The 21,062-nt window shown below is 46.5% G+C and overlaps 1 protein-coding gene across 1 annotated transcript in view; it reads left to right on the top strand.

The window, feature by feature from the left end:
* Positions 1–21,062, top strand: part of MPP1 (MAGUK p55 scaffold protein 1) — a 43,321-nt gene that overhangs the window by 20,325 nt on the left and 1,934 nt on the right. Inside the window, exons 6-15 of the mRNA XM_083722360.1 lie at positions 5,367–5,510; positions 6,891–6,969; positions 8,816–8,901; positions 9,877–9,945; positions 15,423–15,619; positions 16,773–16,879; positions 17,314–17,394; positions 18,133–18,213; positions 19,103–19,305; positions 20,101–20,175. Coding sequence (XP_083578486.1) covers positions 5,367–5,510; positions 6,891–6,969; positions 8,816–8,901; positions 9,877–9,945; positions 15,423–15,619; positions 16,773–16,879; positions 17,314–17,394; positions 18,133–18,213; positions 19,103–19,305; positions 20,101–20,175 — 1,122 coding nt within the window. The remainder of the gene's footprint in view (positions 1–5,366; positions 5,511–6,890; positions 6,970–8,815; positions 8,902–9,876; positions 9,946–15,422; positions 15,620–16,772; positions 16,880–17,313; positions 17,395–18,132; positions 18,214–19,102; positions 19,306–20,100; positions 20,176–21,062) is intronic.

Genomic DNA, 21,062 nt, shown 5'->3' with positions numbered 1-21,062 from the left:
CCCCGAAAGCTTCTACAGTATATCAGGGGAGTCTGATGGCCGACTAGGGTGGGTGGAGCCACTTCAGAGCCCAGAAACCCTTCTCTGCCCAGAGAAAGGAGGCCTCCTCCTGGTTAGAAAGTGCTCTGAGGTGAGTCCCATTCCATATTGGTGGGGGCCCTTGGTGAGGGCTGGCTGCTGCTTCACAGGTGCCTAATTTCCCTGGCAATAGCCACCAGGTCTGAGAATCTGCCCACCATTTCCACAGTCCCTCAGAGTGTTGCTGCGTGACCACCTCTGAGTCATTGTGGGAAATCCAAAATGGAGGGTGGTTTCCCTGCTGCTACATACACTTCTGGGAAGGTGTTTGGGTTTCTGCTGCTGCTGCTGAGGTTGCTGACCCTCAAAGATAAGCTTTGTTGTCCACAAATCCCCAAGTTCCTGCTTCTAGCCCTCATTTCTCCTGATTACATCCGGATTATCTTCAGGACAAGGCACTGTTTAGCCAAAAAGCAAAGGTTGGGGACATGAGCTTATCCAATCAATGCAAAATACTTAACTAACTGAGGTTCTGCCTCCCTCCTAGCCTAAAGCCTGCACCCCCCAACATAAATCCTGGCTGCGCCAATGGTTGTGGGAAAGACTGTGTAGGGGGTGGGGACATCTTGACTAGGCCAACCTTTGAGCCTAATGGCCTGGAATGTGCTGCACTCTGGGGAAATCTTTGCTGAGCCCAGAGGTCTGGCACTGAACTGTGTGACAGGCTGCTTCAAGGAAGGAAGAACAGATAAGAGATGACTCTAGGCTGAGTCAGCTCCCCTGACGGGCACTTTGAACCCAGGCCAGGGTTGCCACCAGCAACTTTGCTGAGGCAAAGAGAAAGGACATAAGAAGAGTCTGCTGGATCAGACCAAAGATCCAGCTAGTCCAGCATCCTGTTCTCACATAACCAACTATTCCATCTTCTTCAGTGCTGTATACCCAGAGGATCTCTGTTCCCTTCTAGATCAGTCCAAAGGCCCACTGCCGCACAATTGTCCATGAGTGTGGTTTTGGTATGAATGTTGTTTCTTTTAGGCCAGGGGTACCCAATGTGACGTCCTCCAGATATGGTTGGACTCCAGTTCCCATCAGCCCCAGTTAGTGTGACCAGTAGTCAGGAATGATGGGAGTTGGAGTCCAAGAACAGCTGGAAGGAAGCACATTGACTTACCCCTGCTTTAGGCTATGTTTGCAGATGTTTAATCACTACTGTTCCGAAGCACTTAAGAATCACCTTCCTAGGCTAGCAACGGTTTCTGTGTGGATGGGCAGAGCCTGCTAAATGAAGTGGTAAAACCCATAGGCTAATATCTAACCAGGAACATCTGGGTTTGTTTGCATTAGCTTGGAGAGGCTCAGATTGGAAGGTCGTGGTTCTTCAGCTATCTCCAGAGGAATGGTAGAAAACACGAGCTGAACACGCAGTGAGATGTATGCCAATAGCACTTGGCAGGGGTAGTTAGTCCAAGGGGACTAATGAGGTGTGCTGCAAACTGAACCTGGTGAGGTTAGCTCAGAAATAGTAAATGGGTAAGAGTATTGTATTGGTCAGAGAAGTCAGTGAGTGTGTGTGTATTCATCCAAATTGGACAGGAAGTAGGAAATCTGTCTTTGTTATTGGAATAAGTTGACTCTTTAATGTGAATAAGACCTGAAGTTGGTTTGAGCTAAATCTGGGGTCTTCAAGGTTTACCTCGCCTAGGCCGGTTCACTCCAGCGGAGATCTCTCTGTGGGCCGGATTGCGTGTGCGCTTTCCAGCGCCTGCGTCTGCGCAGACACGATTTCTGGTGCCCCGGAAGTGATTCCATGCACCGCACTGATTTAGTGCAGCATGCGGGGACTTGCTGAGCGGGCGGCTCGTTGGCCAGTTAAACGACCCCTGTGCACCGCTTGTGACCCATGGACTTTAGGTTGCTGACCCCTGAGCTAAATGTTCAGTGATTGTAAGTGTTGCAGCAGACTCTAATAAGCCTTAGTAAGTGGTGGACTGTCAGTAGCAACTGACTGTTATAATTAGACGCAGCCTCCATTCTCTGAGGCAGTATAACTTTGGTTTCTTAGAGCAGTGGTTCCCAATTGCAGTGGTCCCCAGGGGGTCCACATAACCCACCCAGAGTCTCTGGCAACATTCACATAACAAAAACTACCATAGAAATAGCAACATTTTCAAAAGTAGGGGGCCCATGGCTTGGCTTTTGAAAGACAAGGGGTCCACAGTACTTAGCTAATTGGCAACCACTCCCTTAGAGGACAGATGTGCAACCTGCTTACTAGGCCCCCATCTGTTGTGTCACCCTCCAACCCCTAGAGAGGAAGAGAGAATATGAATGGATAGCAAATGAATAAAGGTGAGAGAAAGAAGGGGTGATCCACAATTTTGCTTCAACCCTTCTCACTCCCACCAATATGTAGCAACACATCCTTTAGAATTCCATCCATGATATTTTATCTGCACCATCAGAATGAATTTCAGGAACTAAAAAGTCATACTGAAAAAAATGACTTTTGAGCCATCTTGTCAAAAAGTGCAACTAAGCATTTCATTTTGGTGACTAACCCTGGTTTAAGGAGCCATTTGGCACCTAGCTTATGGATCTGAGTTTCTAACACCACCCCCAACTATTTGCCTCCAAGGTATGTGGCCCTTGATCTCTCCAAAAGATTACCCATCCTTGCTTTAGAGGCCTTGGTTGGTGTAGATGGGTTTACTCTTATCTCTTGAGAGGATTGTGCCATTTTAGCAGAAGTGGGTAGGGGAGGAGGAGACTTTGTCCCCAGTTCCCCCAACAGTCTAGCACCAGCCTAATGAACTAAACATATCCACCTTTCCACCCTGACATTGAGATGGAAAACAGTCAGTGCTGTTTATATATGCTCAGTTGCTTGAAACCAGCTTATAGTCTAGAAGAGATAAGACCTTTCCAGGGACTGTTAATAGGTTTTTGTTGTGCTTTTGTTCTTTAACAGGCTTTAATCACCAATCCATTGCGTCCTTTGTCTGCTTCTGGAAGATAAGAGCAAGAGCAAGGGCTAAACTATGTGAAAGGACTGTGGTTAGGGGGTATCCTTCAAAATGTGGCTTTGCGCATGGGTGAGCTTCGGCTGCTGTTACTGGAATGAAGCCGAATATATGTTTGTCATTCAGTCTTTTGAAGTTGTCGCTTTTTTTACCCAAAAAACCAGCCATTCTGAGGTTGACCAGATCTCTGGTTCGTGGTTTGTGTGTGTTAACTCTTCTTCTCCCGGGACTTGAAAGACTCTGGTGACAACTGAGAGTGTAGGGTTTGAAAGCTGGTTCAAGTGCAGGCCTGTTTTTCCTGAGAGAAGGTTCGGTGCCAGACCAGTGCACAATCTGCAGTACTATCCAAGTTCAGGCAGTGTGATTGGAGCCCAGAATTCAGCATCTGAGAAGCGGAGGTTTCCTCCCCCTCCTCCTTTTCTTTCGTTACACACAACAAGATTCTATCTTATGTATGTAAATTGCAATCATAGGTTTGATGATGTGTGGGCAATTGCTGGCAAAGCCTCAAAAGCTGTAGGAGCTTTTGGAACGGTTGGTTGTTGAACATTAATGCTGACGTGTTTGTACAAAACTTGCACAGAGGTCATATAATGCTGCCTGTTTGTTGAGCATTTATCCTGGTAGGTTCATGCAGAGGCTTAGAATGATGTTGCCAGCATCTGGTTGTTATTCCACACTTTCCAGTGTGCCATTTCCCTTCACTTTTCTTACCAGACTTTTTGCAATTAGAAAATGTGAAGGCATAATTGTGCTAGAAAGTGGAGGTTAGCAACTATATATTTTTTTGTTAATAAGCAGCCCATCTGCAAGTAGCCCCCATCCCGTATGTAAAAGAACAACATTTAATGTGGGTTGGGTGGGTGGGGGGTAGTGCTTAAGTGCATTATGTTTTCAAAGCACTGGTTGCAACAGGACACAAGTCAAACTTAATCCCTTTTACAGATAGGTAGCCGTGTTGGTCTGCCATAGTCAAAACAAAAAAAATTCCTTCTGGAAGGAATTTTTTTTGTTTTAATCCCTTTTGTAAGTGCATCTCAGCTTTTAGCTGACAATTCCCCCCAGCCCCGCGCCAGCAAAGTGTAAGAGTGTATAGTTCTTGGGCAACCAGAACCCCATGTTCCCCAAAGGCTTCTTATTCAACTTAAAGATAAAATCAAGCAAATGAAATGAAATGGATCAGTCGTTCCTCAACTTTTTCGTCCATAGAGTCTTCGAAAATTGCTGGGGCATATTGGAGCTGGCTGGTTTGCTCAGACTGCCTGATAGCCCAGCTAGGACGGTACCATCCATGCAGTTGTAAGCTTGTTCCCATGTTACACTGGACACAGGTACAAGATGTCTCCACACATGTACAAATGCTTGTGTGAAAGAGTGCACACTTGTCAGTTTGTACAGCTCAGCTGCTATGTACACAGCCTGTACACTTGTGGAACATTACATGTTAATAACTACACAACTGTACAGCTAAATTATTTTAGTATGCAGGTACACATGTTGTAGACTGGTTGAATGTAATATGTGAACAACCACTAGAGCAGTATCAATTCATGGGAAGGAAAGCTGCTTTGCTTCTGGATTAAGTATGAAGAAAATAAACGTTTCTTCTGCACCATCTTCATTGTTAAAACTAGCTCAATATTATTAACATCATGGACTCCAGCCAGGGACTTCCTAGCGTTTTCGATAATCGGGCCCTAAAAAGACCTCGATCTCTGGCAGGAAAAGAAAAGCGTAAAGGCAAGTATGGATATTCTGCCCTGTTCTGTGACAGTTTCTGTGAACCACCTGAGTCTCAGAACCGCTGAAACAGATTGTTCTAAAAAGAACTGGTCTTAAATTTGGGCTCTCTTCTGTCTTGGCAGATTTGGTCATGCATAGAAAGTGCACTCCTGATATTTTTGCTGAATATAAGATGAGGGAATAAGCATTCCTTGGTGCAAGATTTTGACTCATTCATTCATGTTAGCCAAGAGTATATGACAGCCATGATTGTGGCCAATTTGACTTGTCATCCCATGGCTGCAATGTTTTCAGAAACAGCTGAGTGCATTGAAGGTGACCGTCCTCTATCACTAAAGGCTAGAAGAGAGAGAACATGTTGCAGCTAGGCAGCCAAAACATAAATCCATGCTGTGTTAGGATCCAGCAGCTGCCATCATGAGCACGATATTGGCTCAGGGATAGGAGCAGGGAATGGATGGCTGAGTTTAATACTTCTTGGGCTAAAGTTTCTAGTTTGGTGTGGCTTCTGGGAGACCAGGATACAGCAGGGCCTGGGTACTGCTCCTAAACTTGGGGTTTTGTTTTGTTTTGCCTTTACAGGCAGTTCCATCCTCAATGAATGCAGTGTCCGAGGATATTTACTCCAATGGCTCAGCCATGTTGGGCAGCCCAGCCCACACAAATGGCCGGGAGATACGGAAAATGAGGTTCATCCAGTTTGAAAAGGTCGCAGAGGAGCCCATGGTGAGCTGGTGAAGCTAGAGTGCTTCAAGTCCTTGTGGTTGTAGGCAGTGGGGTGGTGGTGGAGGAATATTTCTCTTGCTCCTGGGCAAACTCCTGGGCCCACACCAGCGGTTCTCAACCTGTGGGTCCCCAGATGCTATTGGACTACAACTCCTGTCATCCCTGAGCTCTGGCCTTGCTAGCTAGGGGTGATGGGAGTTGTAGTTCAACAACATCTGGGGACCCACAGGTTGAGAAAGGCTGGCCTAGACGGACAGAGGTGGAAGGCTTTAATGAGCTTGAAGCTTCTGGCTGTGTGCAGCTTGGCTGAAGTTGAGATTTCCTCTTCACTTGAGAGGTGTTCTGTCCCTAACTCTCTTGTAGCCATGGAAGGAGCCTCCAGGAGCAAGACCTAGAACATGAGGAACGTGTGGCCCTCTGGATGTAGCTGGAATACTCCCATCATGCCTGACTATTAGCCATACTGGCTGGAGCTGTTGGGAGTTGGAGTCCAGCAACATTTGGGGGGCTACAGGTTTCCCCATTCTTGTCCTAGAAGCAGTGCCAGTTCCCATTTTTCGGAATTACCCCCAGTGCCTCCCATCCCCAGTGAGTCTAGTTCCTCGTTGCTGCCATCTGCAGCTCCTCCTCCTCCTCTAAACTTATTATTGCTACTGCCAGCCAATTGTAGAATTTTAGAGTTGGAAGGGACCGTGAGGTTCATCTAACCCAACACCCTGCAATACAGGATTCTTTTGCCCAAATTGGGGCTCAAACCCATGGAAATTAAGAGTTTCACACTAGCAACTGACCTATACGGCAGCTATCAACAAACAAGCAGTGGCATCAACTGACCCTTCTTGTCATCTGCTCCATTGCTGTCTGGGCCAGAGTGAGGCTGCCCCTTGGTCCATCTAATTACACTGACTTACAGCACCTCTCCAGGCTTTCAGGCAGGGGACATTCCCAGTCTTATCTAGAGATACCAGGAATAGAACCTGGGGCCTTTTGCATGCAAAACAGATGTTCTGCTACTGAGCTGGGACCCATTCTTTGTGAAAGGCAGATGAGCAAGCAGGTTGCAGCGGTGAAGAGGATGAGCCAGGCTCAGAGTATTCTGGTCAGCTGCATGGATCCCCTGCTGGGGTGTGGGGCCCTTGGCAGATCCCAATCCTTGCCAATCCTTTGTGCAAGTTCTGACCTAGAAAGCCAAGTGTTAGCTGGCAGCTGTTATGTACAAGGGAAATGAACAGAGATTGAATTTGGCTAGGAGTCTCCCCTCCTGGATGCATCTCCTGGGTCTGCCTCTGGTACAGAGATAGGCCAGGAGGAGCCTCTGCAGAGAAGCAGAGTCTTCACACTGTAGCTTTGATCCAGATTGTCACAGACTTTCTGTTCCAGGGTATCACGCTGAAGCTGAATGAGAAGAAGAGCTGTATGGTGGCCAGAATCCTCCATGGAGGCATGATCCACAGGCAAGGTAAAGAGCAGTAGCAGGCCTGGAAATATATATTTTTTTTAATCCCTAGGAACCAGCGCCAATGGAAGCTAATGTCTATTGGGCAGAAAGGAAGGAGACCCAATAGTTGGCAGAGCCCGAGCCCAATTCTACTTTTGGAGCCAACCAGTTCTACTTTTTGTGTCTCTCCTCCGACCTCCTGAGTTCTGCAGGCCAAGCCCACTTATTTATTTTATTTATTTATTGAATTTTATATACCTACTGCCCTATACCCAGAGGTCTCAGGATGGTTCACAGAACAAAATCAAAAATAAAACCACAAAATGTATATAGTAGTACCTTGGAAGTTGAACAACTTAGTTCCCAAACATTATGGCTCCTGAACATCACAAACCCAGAAGTGACTTTTCCAGTGTGCAAACTATTTTTGGAAGCTGAGCATCCAATGGGGCTTCCATTGCTTCCGATTGGTTGCAGGAGCTTCCTGCAGCCAATCAGAAGCCGTGCTTTGATTTTCGAACGTTATGGAAGTCGAACGGACTTCCTGAATGGATTCCGTTCGGCTTCCAAGATATGACTACAATCAAAATAAAAGCAACCACCCCAATAACTTCTTGGGTGACAGTCCTGTCATTTCCTCCTCCAGCTCCTGAGATTTTACACTGCATGGAAAGGCAAATTCTTCCTTTCCCCACTAGATGGAATGGAGAGTTTCCCTTCCACCTTTAGAATAGAGATGTTTTAGTGGTGGGGGAAGAGATGGAGATCAGAGTAGATCTCTCTTCCTTGTACCAGAGAGCAAGGAGTTTAGGCCAGTGGTGAGCCCTCTGCCTGGTGCTGCTGTTTATTGCTGGAAATTTCTCCCTCCATCACCAGTCTCTCAGCTGCCAGGCCTCTGGTTGTGTTGCACTGGTGAGCAATGGCAGTGGTTTTGAATGGGACCCAAGCCAGTGCCTGGCTTTGATTACCCGCCATGTTAGATTTCGAGGTCAGGCATTGCATTTTGCTTATGGTGGGCAGGGGCACCAGTTCCTGGGAGCCAAGCCCTTTTGGGGCCCCCAGTCAGAGGGTGGAGGCGGCCAAGCGCTGTGCCAAGTGCAGAGTGGCTTCAGTGACTGGCTCCTCCTCCTCCTGCTGCTGCTGCTGTGGAGTGGCAGAAGGGTCAAAGCAGCCCCTGCCATTGACAGCAGCAGCAGGAGAAGGCAGTGGCCATTGAAGCTGTGCTGCTGTCGCATTCAGCTTCATGGATGTTGCACATGTGACATTGGCTTCTCTGTGATGGTGGGCTTGGCTCTCATTCAGAAGTCTTGCTAGTGCCCAGGTGAGTGATTGCTAGAAGCAGCATGGGTTGTCAGGATGAGGCCAGTCAGCGATGAGGCCTTCCGAGTCCTATAGCCCTTGCGAAGTCCCTGGCTGTGCCTGCTTGAAAGGAGCCACCCTTCCCTCCTGTCCAAAGCAGCTGTTAACTCTCTAAGGAAGAACTTAGGAAGTGAGCTCCTTTTGCATGAATAGCAGCAATAGCTCAAGGAGTGGGTTCACAGTGTGTTTTTATAAAAGCAAACCCGATTCTGAAGCATTTCAGGCATATTCACTCATGTGAATTCATAGTTTAGTTTTTTCCCAGTTCAATAATGCAAGTCCCACAAGTAGTATGTTTAAACTGCTGCTAGTGATGTGCTTTAAAAAAAAATCATTTTCATTTTTACTACAATCTAGTAAAAGTGTAGCCTTTGCCTAGTCCCAGGAGTTACCAGTGTGGTACCTGTTTATCAGTAGCTGTTGTCCTCTCTAGCTACTGATTAAGACTCTTGTCTCTTGCTGTTGGCCCTGCCTTGCTTCATGAGGTTCATGTCTCCTACTCTGCCAGGCTCCCTTCATGTGGGGGATGAGATCCTAGAGATCAATGGGAAGAGTGTCGCCAACCATTCTGTAGACCAGCTGCAGAAGATACTGGTAGGTACCAGAGATGGAGGGACCTGAGTTTTCTCTTTCAAGAGCAGCAACCTGCTGTGATTCTTCCTGACCTTTTAAAAGATAATTGAGCATGAATTATTCCAATCTGTAGGAGCCGGTGGACCTTAGGTTCCACCCCCACACCTCTTTGTTTTATCATTTCTCCGAGCTCAGGAAAAACCAGCAGGAAGTTAAAGTGTTCTTGCTGGGAGCGTCTCTTGACTTTGCCTTGAAATCAGCAAGGTGTAGAAAAGGACTGGGCTCATATGAGAGCCACAAGCAGGCTCCATTGAAATATCCTGGAGAAATCAAAAGCCGGCAGTAGCCCTGATTCTTTACTGCAGAGATGGGCAGCTTGTGGCCCTCTGGGTGTTATTGGACTTGAAACTCCCATCCAGTGTGGCCAGTGACCAGGGATGATTAATTACTGTCTTGTTTTAATGGGATTTGTTTTGTTTTGTTGTGTACCTATGGATGTTTATCTTTTAATGTTTGTGTAACTGGTTTTTATACTTTGTAAACTGCTTAGAAGCCTAGTTTGGCAACAGGCAGTACATAACTGATGATAATGATCACGTTTATGGAAGTTTTATTTATTTATTTATTAGATTTATTTATTTATTAGAAACCTCTGGGCTGATATAAGTAGTTGTAGTCCAACAAGCATGGGGAGTGTCAGAGGTTGTACACCTCTTCTCTGTGGGCATAGAGAGCTTGGGCATTTCTGCACTGAAAGCTAAGTATAGAAATTTAAGATGGGAAAACTAGAAGTACTATCAAGGAAGCACCATTTCTCTGTCTCTTATGCTTTTCACGGTTGCACTGAAGAGAGAACTTTAGCTGGTGCAGCTTTTCTCAGTTTTAGGAGACAGGTTGCAACTGCAGGAGCCCTGAGCTATGCAAGAAGAGGTTGTGATCTGCGTTGTGTGGTTGATTTAGCAGAGGTTGATTCTCTCCTTTTCCTTTGTCCATCAGAAAGAAACTAAGGGAACCATTTCCCTAAAGGTCATTCCCAACCAGCAAAGCCGCATTCCTGCCCTCCAGGTAGGTGGTAGTACTTCCACCTTCAAAGCAGTAGGTTGGTTGCATGAGCTTAAATTCTGTGCCTCTAAGCCAAAACTCTGCATTGCAGAAAGATGAATTCCGCAGCTGGTATGTAAAATAGGTGCATATTCGTAGTCCCGCTCCCCTCCATTCTGCTTTTGCCTAATCATGGAGTGGGAGAAAGAAGGATGTGGTGTCAGGATCTGTGCCTGGCCATTGGGAATCCTATGCAGTCTCCACCACCCTTATCCTAATCCTTTGATCATCACCACACACTTAGGGCCACATTCACACCATACATTCAAAGCTCTGTGATGCCACTTCAAACAGTTTATGGCTTCCCCTAAAGAATCCTCCGTACTGTGATGATGATGATGATAATGATGATGATGATGATGATAATTTATTACTTATACGCCATCCATCTGGCTGGGTTTCCCTAGCCACTCTGGGTGGCTTCTAACAGGAGATTAAAAATACATTAAAACATCAGTCATTAAAAAAACTTCCCTAAACAGGGCTGCCTTCAGCTGTCTTCTAAACATCAGATAGTTGTTTCTTCCTTTGACATCTGGTGGGGGGGGCGTTCCACAGGGTGGGAGCCACTACCCAGAAGGCCCTCTGCCTGTTTCCCTGTAACTTTGCTTCTCATAGTAAGGGAACCACCAGAAGGCCCTTGCCGCTGGACCTCAGTGTCCAAGCCGAACGATGGGGGTTGAGACGCTCTTTCAGGTGTACTGGGCCGAGGCCATTTAGGGCTTTAAAGGTCAGCACCAACACTTTGAATTGTGCTCGGAAACATACTGGGTGCCAATGTAGATCTTTCAGGACCGGTGTTATGTAGCCTCAGCGGCTGCTCCCAATCACCAATCTAGCTGCCGCATTCTGGATTAGTTGTAGTTTCCAGGTCACCTTCAAAGGTAGCTCCACATAGAGCTTATTGCAGTAGTCCAAGCGGGAGATAACCAGAGCATGCACCACTGGCGAGAAAGTCTGCAGGCATACCAGATGTCAGCCTGCATACCAGATGGAGCTGGTAGACAGCTGCCCTGGACACAGAATTAACCTGCACCTCCATGAACAGCTGTGAGTCCCAAATGTAGTGTGTTAAGGATGCTGAGAGTTGTTGGGAGACCCCTGTTCCTCTCAAAGAGCTACATTCTCAGAGTGGTTTAACAATCTATCCCTCTTCCCAAGGAACTCTGGGAGTTGTTGGAATAGAGATCTCCTAACAACTCTCAACGCTCTTAACAAACTACAGTTCCCTGGATCCTGGGGGGGGGGGGAGGAAGCCATGGTTGTTTAAAGTGCAATAATAGTGATTTAAATGTAGGGCCTAAGATTGCTTGAAAGGGGGAATTTGGTATGTGTATGGAAAATAATTGATCTATCACCCAATTTCCTCCCAAGCTGCACCCACCTGCCTTAATCCTGATGTCATCTGTTGCATCCGGTGCAGGGCAGGTAACAACTGGTTGGTGTTGGCTACAAACCTTGGTGCCTTTGCCTGACACTGAACTGCGCAGGCAAAGGAGAAAGTGTCACCTGGTGTCCTGGTGGGTACAGCAAGAGGCAAAAGCGGCCAAGGCAACTGATGTACATATTCCATTCCCTGTGTACAGTAGGGTGCTTTGTATACAAGCAAGCAAGAGGCATTATTGATGGACTTCTTTCACCCAGTCGAAAACACTCAAGGTGTGCAGCAAGGCCGATGGGAGGTGTGCCTGGGAAGATTCCCTAGGGGCAGACAGAGGTTGGAGGGTCGGATTTGGCCTCTAGGCCTGAGGTTCCCCACACCTGCTTTGGATAGCCAAGGTGATGCCTTCCAGATGTTGCTGAATTTCGTCTCCCATCATCCCCTGACCATTGGCCGTGATGGGAGTTGTAGTCCAAAAACCGCATTGTCAACCCCTGGCTTAAAGCTGCAGAAAGATATAGTCACCCATAATTTGCCTAGTAGTCCTTTTAGCCAGACGTATGAGTGAGCAGAAGTTAACACCCGTCATGGTAGCCAGACAGTTCCCAAGTCATCCTCTTTTGCTGGGCCAAACAGGAAATAGCAGGCTTATGGCCTTCTGTGTGTGAGAGAGTGTGTTTTTGGGTGCCTGTTACCTTTGTGCTCAGGTATGGTTGCGTATCAGTTGCCCTCCAAAGCAGGATCTTCTCCACTCTTTCATGCTGTTTTGTCACCCGCTGACACTGTATGGGATGTGGGATCGGTCAAGATCTTCTTGAAGAAATCAGCCCACTCGTGGTACTGTTGAGGCTGTGCAGCTGTTACCAAGACAACGTAGAGGCCTGTGCTGTGCTTCTGTTGCTAAGGCAATGCAGATGCCTGAAGTTGTTGGGCTGCTGTTTTCCTCCCTGGGCTGTTAATTTCCTAGGGTCAGGGTAGCTGCGTTCCTTTATTACAGCAAAAACCAGTGGCAAAAATAGGAGACTTGTGGCACTTTAAAGTATAGTAGTATTTTATTGTGCCATTTTAAATTCTCCAATAAATCTGTTATAAGATGCCAGGAATTTTTTTCTCTGCACCACTTCGGTTTTTTGAGGGGTGGGTGGGTTGAAGAATGTGTCGCTATTTTGCCATTTTTGTGCCCACGTGATGCAGCACAATTATTTGAGTAGCCCTCGTGTAAATTCTACCAGCTGCAGAACATCCAGCCAGTCTCTTTTCTCCTCTCCTTCTGAGTTTGTCTAATCTGAGGCAATTAGATTGCTGTCCTATTTTTAGTTCTCATTCCTCATTAATTACTTCCATATGGCAACAGTGGTGTATTCTTTGCTTTAAAAATAATAGTCAAATTCTGCACCAATAGAACCCACATTTTAAGCAAAAGAAAACAAAAAGAACAAACCGAATTTCTGCATCTGGGAAAATAATTTGTACAAATTAGATATGCTGTATCTGTATATTTTTGCTCATCTATTCATTATCAAAATCCGTTCCGTGCTTCTCAAAATATTAAAGGTAGTTTACACCAGGAAAAAATGCAGCCAGCAAGGAACAAGTCTCTGCATGAAATGGAAGACTACCAGAATAAAACTTACTCTGATGCCAACCTTACAGTGAGCAGTGATGGGGCCAGGCAGATTTCTCTTGGAAGGCTGTTCCAAATCTCGGACAACACCTCTGAAAATATCCTGTTTGGATGCCCACTTTCCATATCTTTCCATATCTCTTCTGACAGGGAGGCCCAAAGCAAGGCTCTAGAAGGCTAACAGAGTTTTTGGGCAGCAGGGTCACATGCAGAAAGATGACTCTGGAGTCACTTGTGCAGTTCTACTCTTCCTACTCGTAGAGAAGGGGAAGTTAGTACTCAAGCAGCTAAAGCCCCACCCTCTAGCCACTGCTGAACCCTCTGCTGTGATGATGCTGGTTTCTGGGATTTCACAATATGTTTCCCATCCACTCCCAAGCCCACAAAATGCATTTTCTCTCACACTTCCCTCCACCCTTCCTGGCCTATTTAACCATTGCCTGGAAAGCAGAAACTCTGCAGGGGAAGCTTTTCCTTAGGCATGGTGACCCAGTGCTGAGAGAAATGCTCCTTCCTTAATGTCCTCTTGCTCTGTAGCTGTTAAGAGGTGCAGTTGGCAACCTTCACTCTACATGAGATGGCCAGGACAAAGGATGGTGGGGAAGAGGCCAAAGCAGCAAATGAGACTAAAGAGTAAAGAGAGTAAATTGAGGTGTTGGGCTGGTGTGGATATTGCAGCCTGGGTCCCCTCTGCACTGTGAGGTCCAAGGGTTCTTCACCAACCCATGCACTGAAGGAAGCCTGAGGAGGAACTGTAGCTCTGTGAGCATATACTTTCCCAGGCTTTATCCCTGGCATCTCAGTTTTAAAAGATGTGCTATGTAGCTGATTACAGTGAGCAATTTTTACCTGGAAATGCCCCGGCCACAGTCCCAACCTGGATCACTCCATCCCTTTCTGCAGTCCCTTTTGTTTGCTTGCTTGCTTTGAAAGAAACACAGATGGACAAAGTGTCTAACCTGGCAGCTTTCTGTGTTTCCTAAAGTGTAAAGGTAACATGAGAAGGGGGGCGGGGAGGAGTTTGAAAGAGAATGGAATTCCGGTCCTGGCAGTGCTGTTTTTCTAGGAAAAGAGGTGCCAGAACTCAGCATGTATGCCTCCCTTGTTCTCTTATAATGGCAATGGCACCTACCTGAGAGGTGTCGGAACTGAGTGAGTTCTGGCTGAAAAAGGGTCCTGGGTGCTGGAATAGAGAAGGCACGTATTGGCACAGAGACAAGGCTCCAAGTGCAGTCCTGACATTGCAAATCTCTCAACCTTGCTTAAATACATTCAGGAGTGGGGCATAAGCTTGCATAATCATTCTTTTACTTTTCCTCCTCCCTTCTCTGGAGGAGTTTTCTCCCTCGCTTTCCAGTACCAGCCACAGTTTATGTTACAACTATTAATGCTGCAGGCCTTGGCCCACTCAAACAGAGGTTACCATATGAACCAGGTACTATGCACAGGATTCAACTTGTGCAATGGGGCTTCCTTCCCTCTTCTCCTTCCATGGAGCCCTGCCCTCCGCCAAACCCAACCCCTAAAATCCTGAACAGTGCCCAGCGGGAATAGAGGAGGGTTGTTGTGTCTGACAAGCCACAATGCTTGCCCTAACAGAACCACCGCCATTGAAAACTATAGTTTGTGGTGGGTTTGCAAACCAGGGTTTTGAGGGAATGTGGCTTTTGTTAACTGTGGCATGTGCTGGTGTACATGCAATGTGAGATCATGATGATGCATAAAGAGCAATCCCCAACGATATTAATTGGAATGAACTTTCGTCATTTGAGCCTATAGTTGTGGAATTTGTGTTTAATCCAGGGTTTAGCCGTATTAAGGAAGTTCCTGAAAATCCTGCAACAATGTAGCCCATGAAGTATGTCCTTTCAAGCGAAAAATAAAAACAAAACCTTGTCTCTAATTTTGAAGGTATCCAAGAATAGGCATTTAGGCCAAGTGGACTCATGTTTTGCTTCTGAAATGACAAATTGCTCTCGGCAAATGCTGATGTTCTTGTTTTTCATTTTACAATTTTAGCCCATATAGGGAGGCTTTAATACACGGTTTTGTTCTGTTCCGGCTAAGCAGTTAAACACAATAGTCCTTGTTCACCCCAGCATGTATTTCATGTTTCACAAGGGAAGTCTTAAGACTTAAGAGGTCAGCTGTGTATCCTGCTAACTTCAGATAATAAGCTGTCCATCTATTTGGCAGCAGCTTTCTCTTTACAATGGGATAAGCAATGGCCGTATTGCAGATCAGTAACATCATCATCATCATCATCATTTACTGTAGACAGACTTATAAACAATTATTAAAATTTTGGCTGCCCTACATTCCAGTACTTCTTGCATCCAGTTTAACCCCTTGCCTGCCTAAGTAGTGCTACCTCCTGCAAGTTGAAGGGTATTTCCTGACTTTAATCTTGAGCTCTAGTTCTCTCTCTCACTACAGATGTTCATGAAAGCCCAGTTTGACTATGACCCCGGGAAGGACAGCCTGATTCCTTGCAAAGAAGCTGGGCTGAAGTTCCAAACAGGAGACATCATTGAGATCATCAACAAGGATGACAGCAATTGGTGGCAGGGCCGGGTAGAGGGCTCCTCCAATGGATCCGCAGGACTCATCCCTTCCCTGGAGCTACAGGAGTGGTATGTCCTTTGGATGAGGCTCCTGCCTGCCTAGTGCTCCTCCCTTCCAGGTTCCCGGATGGATCTCTTCAGGTTCCTCCCATCTTGTGATAGGATCTCTGGTGTTGCCTACAGCAGACATCTTCAACCTTTTCTGACCCAGGACCCACTTTTAATCCAAACATGCACTGGGGGACCTATTTATTTTTCCATATTTTTTGCTTGGTGGTAGTGCTACTGTTGTGACCCACTATACAAAGACTAGTGGCCTGCAGCATCTTCATATTGGCATTTGGGTTCCTTGCCTTCTCTTTTCATGAGTATTCAAAGCTCTTAATTCCACCCCAGTTGTTGGTAAAGCCTGTCTTCGATTTAGCAGAGTGTGCTGCAAATCTCAGAGACAGAAATAATGCTATAGATTTGTTGGCTTCAGAAGAGCTAACGTGCTCCAAAGGCCAAAACAAGACCTCAAATGTTTGAGGCAACCAATGCTTCCTCATTTTGACCTACAAATCATTACACTTGCCTTTTGATGTTCCTGAAGATCCATGCCTCAATTCTACAGAACAGATGTGGGGAACCTTTTGCCCTCCAGATGTTGCTGAACTTCAACTCTCATCACCCTTGGCCTTTACTTGCTTGGGCTAATGGGAGTTGTAGTTCTTCCTGTTTGTTGAATGCTCTCCCTGGGGAGGCTTGCCTGGCACATTCATTCCATATGTTTAGGCACCAGGTGAAAACATTTTTCTGTAACCAGGCCTTCAGCTGATTAAACATTCCATGGTCTTTTAAATTAGTTTGTGGCATGGTGATTATTGGTTTCTTTTGTTTTAATTTTATTATGGAATCTGTATCTTTATGTTGTGAACTACCCTGTGATCTTTGGATGAAGGGCAGTATAGAAATTAAATGAAGTAATCGTCATCACCGTCATTCAGCAACATCTGAAGTGCCAAAGTTTCCCCACGTCTGCCATAGAAAGTCCTCAAACTTGTTGTTCTTCTCCCCCCCCCCCCCGCCCTACAAACACTTTGAAGGAGAGAGATCATTGCCTTGATTAAGCCATCAGTTTAAAGCACTGCTCCCAGGTTTGGGTCAGGGGAAAGAAAAGAGGGGGCCTGATTTTATTGCCACTTTCTTCTTACTACAATATACCTTTTCCCCTTTCCTGCAGGCGCGTTGCAAGCATGCCCCAGGGCAACTCCAGCGGAACCCAAAGCTGTAGCCCTTTCGGAAAGAAGAAGAAATGCAAAGACAAGTACCTGGCAAAGCACAGCTCAAGTGAGCACCTCCTTGTCTCCCTCCTCCTCCACTGTTGTCCCACATTCCTTTTTCCCCTGCCTTCAGGGTGAAACCAGGGGTTGGGAGCTTCTAGTCGGTGGGTCAAATTTGACCCAGCACAGGTGTTAATTGAGCCTGGGAGGCTGTTTCCCCCAAACCACATGCACCATATGAGATGTCTGGTGCAGGGCAGGGAGTGATGCAGCTGTTCGTCAAGAGTTCCTCAGGGGGAAGATCCATGCAGAAGGCGGGCTTCAAGTCACCACCGATTGTTCAAGCCTGTTGAGCCATGGTGCTTCAAAGATCTTTGCAGGCCCTGCATGGTGCTTTGAAGTCCTGGCGTTCATCTCCTGATGTCATTGTGATGTCAGGTGATTGACAGGGTGTGGGGGCTCAGTGAAGGATCTTATTTTCTGTCTCTCTCTCTATCTTAGTTTTTGATCAATTGGATGTGGTGTCCTATGAGGAGGTGGTGAGGCTGCCAGCTTTCAAGCGGAAGACACTGGTGCTTATAGGTATGACACAGTGCAACCCACAGAGTACTGACTTGTCTCTAAATGATAAAGGAGTAAATGAAATATGCAGCACGTAGTCACAGCTATATGTGCTGTGGCTTTTTATAGCCAGCCCCACTCCAGCAGCCAATGGATTTCAACCCAATGCTAGTTCTACTCTGAGCAGAGTTGGTAAAGTGAATGGACAAAGAAGGATTGTGGAGTGCGAAAATCAGAGGCTAGATAAAATCATTTATATTCTGGTTAAAGCTGGTCAGTGGTATAGGTTTAAGATTGTCAGATAAGCCTAGGGAATGGATGAATTGGTCTGTGTCTGCTCTTTGTCAGTTTTTAATGAGTGCACCTATAACTGCTCTGTCCCATTTCTGCAAATGATCTTGACATAAAGAAGTGTATGAAAATGTTCATTTAACTATGTATTTTGTGATTGCTCATAATTAAGAATTATCTCAATGTACACATTCCTTAACACATTATGCACATGCACATGTTCACAAACACAAATTACACACTTTGGTAGTATTTTTGGGTGGGGTATCACAAAATATGATGGATAATAGCATTCTGATCCAGACCAAACAAAACTATTCATCCTTAGAGAGAGGGCAAAAGAGGCCGACTTTGACATTACATTGTGATGTGCCCTTTCCCTGATGTTAGTGGAAGTTCTTTGATTATGAGAAAACGGAGCTGGAGCATCATTTTCCTTTTATTGTTTTTCTCCCTTTCTTGGGCCAGGGGCCAGCGGAGTTGGCCGAAGCCACATTAAGAACACTCTGCTCAGCAAGAACCCGGAGAAGTTTGGATACCCCATTCCATGTAAGTCACCCAGAACGCAAAATTTTCCGCTGTGGCATTTATTTAGCATTGCTTAGCCTCTGTCCCAGCTTCTTCCTAGACTTGTAAGTTAGCATATGTGCTCCTTTCCCCTCTCCATATTATCCTCACAACAGCTCTGTGAGGCAGGTTAGGCTGAGAATTTAGGACTGGCCCAAGGTCACCCAGAGAGCATCGTGGCCAAGTGGGAATTTGAACCCTGGTCTCCCAGGCTTATGTCCAGCACTTGAACTATAACACCAGACTGGCTCCATTGCATGTTTCTTTCGGTTGCAGTGTGTCACCAAAGTAGCATGTCGTATAGAAGACATTGGCCGTATTCAGTGCTACTGTGCTGCTAATGTAGCAGACCTCCTCTTGCATAATGTAACTTTCCCCTCTTCTCTTTTCTGTCCAAACCTGCTTCAAAGCATTAGAGGACTCTCCAGAGCAGATTTAATAAAACACTACGCCTAAACATGCTCATTCAATAATATTTTTAAAAGGACCTCTGTCTACCCCACTGAAAGATGAGCATTAAAACACCCCCCCACACCCATAACACACAACTCTCTAAATTAACAGTGAAAAGCCTAGTGAATAAAAGTGTTTCAGTCTGGTGCCCAGTGTGTTTCCCTGGGGAGAGCATTCCAAAAACGGGGGCTGGTTCTGAGAAGGCTGGTTCTCATGTCAGCACTTTCCAACATGCGGAGAAGGTCCTCTGATGACTAATGCACTCTGTTCTTCCTCCTCCACTTGAGATTGTAACGAATTCCAGCTGTGTTCTTCCTTCCCCAAGCTCCCAAATAACTCAAACTGGACCTGTAGGCAGATTTGCTATCTCCTTTCAGCAGCCCAGCTCCCATGTCTCTCTGTGCCCCTTCTTCTGCAGACACCACCCGCCCTCAGAAGAAGAACGAGGTGGATGGGAAAGACTACCACTTTGTCACCACGGAGGAGATGACAAAAGACATCTCTGCCAACGAGTTCCTGGAGTTTGGGAGTTACCAGGGCAATATGTTCGGCACCAAATTTGAGACTGTGCACAAGATTCACGAGCAGGACAAAATTGCTATTCTGGACATTGAGCCACAGGTAGGAAAGTGCAGCTTGCTGCTTGAAAAAAATATATGAAGCGTTCTGGGAGCACCTTTGTACCTTTAGCTTCGGGATGGGGAGTGTGTGGTCCTCCAGGTGTTGTTGAACCCCCTCCATCTCTCAACATCCCCAGCTACTTAGCCCTGCTCGCCCTGCTCCACAGTTTAGCTTGTTGCAAACTTTGTAAAGGGACAAGAGCTTAGGAGCCAGAGGTGGAGGAGAGGGCAATATTAGCCACAAAATGTTCTATGCTGAAGGTGCGCAGGAAGGGAATGGGAGTAGGATCAAAGGGAAGGGGGTTGGTAAGTGAACAGCAGCTTGTTTCAGCCTCTCCTCTGCCCCGCTGAGCCCAGGAGAAAGTGCTAAAGAGACACGTGTATTTAAACTCGAGCATCTGGCATCGGCGAATGAACAATGCAAAAGTCAGAGTTGTGCACATGTTTACTGAAGTGCAAGGACTGCTGATTTCCTTGCCTCACTTTTTTTGGACACATTCGCACCGTGTATTCAGAGTGGCTTGAAACTGGGGGGTACTGTGCTAGCTTTGTCTCTTTAGTCAGATGGGAACTGTAGTTGCATTTTAGATGCTTTAGTGAGTATGTTCCCCTTTTTCTTGAAGAACAAAACTGAAAGGAAAAGGTGCTGCAGGAGCATCTTGCCCTAAAATGAGGTAACGCAAGTCTGCAGCATCCTGGACAGGCTTGTCATTCAGGCAGGCAGGGAGGCGTGTGGGTATGCAGCCTTTTAGCTTTGTAGGAACTATGCCCCAATGGCTCTTTTCTTTTCCCCCAGACACTGAAGATCATCCACACAGCTGAGTTCTCACCCTTCATTGTGTTCATCGCTCCCACGGACAAGGCAGATCAGGTAAGAGGTGTCAGTGTTACATTAGATGCATGACATCTCCTTATGCTCCACCCTCGTAGTACGGTTGTACCTTGGTTTTTGAACAGCTTAGTTCTCGAGCATTTTGGCTCCTGAATGCTGCAAACCCAGAAGTGACTGTTCCGGTTTGCGAACTGTTTTTGGAAGTCGAACATCTGACGGGGCTTCCAATTGGCTGCAGGAGCTTCCTGCAGCCATTCAGAAGCCATGCTTTGGTTTCTGAATATTTTAGAAGTCAAACGGATTTCTGGAATGGATTCTGTTTGACTTCCAAGGTACGACTGTGTGCCTTTAGATAAGTCACACTTAAGCCTCTACTATGGAGTGCCTGCGGGACGCAGGTGGTGCTGTGGGTTAAACCACAGAGCCTAGGACTTGTCGGTCAGAAGGTTGGTGGTTCGAATCCCCATGACGGGGTGAGCTCCCATTGCTCGGTCCCTGCTCCTGCCAACCTAGCAGTTCGAAAGCACATCAAAGTGCAAGTAGATAAATAGGTACCGCTCCGGCGGGAAGGTAAACGACGTTTCCGTGCGCTGCTCTGGTTTGCCAGAAGCGGCTTAGTCATGCTGGCCACATGACCCGGAGCTGTATGCCGGCTCCCTCGGCCAATAAAGCGAGATGAGTGCCACAACCCGAGTCAGCCACGACTGGACATCATGGTCAGGTGTCCCTTTACCTTTATGGAGTGCCTGCATGTAGCAGTAGATTCTGGGGCATGGTTCCTTAGCAGAACACAATGACAACTTCCCCCCAAATGGGCCCATTGGACCAAACAAGAGGGCGGGGGCCGATGACCACTGCCTTAACCTTTCTTCCATCCCTCTTGCCAGAGAGCAGTTTAATGAAGCCAAGTTTCTTTTCCCTTAAGA

This window comes from Podarcis gaigeae (genome assembly GCF_964106915.1).
Source record: "Podarcis gaigeae genome assembly, chromosome: Z".
In the NCBI taxonomy this organism is placed as follows: domain Eukaryota; kingdom Metazoa; phylum Chordata; class Lepidosauria; order Squamata; family Lacertidae; genus Podarcis; species Podarcis gaigeae.
The sequence above is the reverse complement of the archived record's forward strand: the minus strand, read 5'-3'. Positions and strand labels throughout refer to the sequence as shown.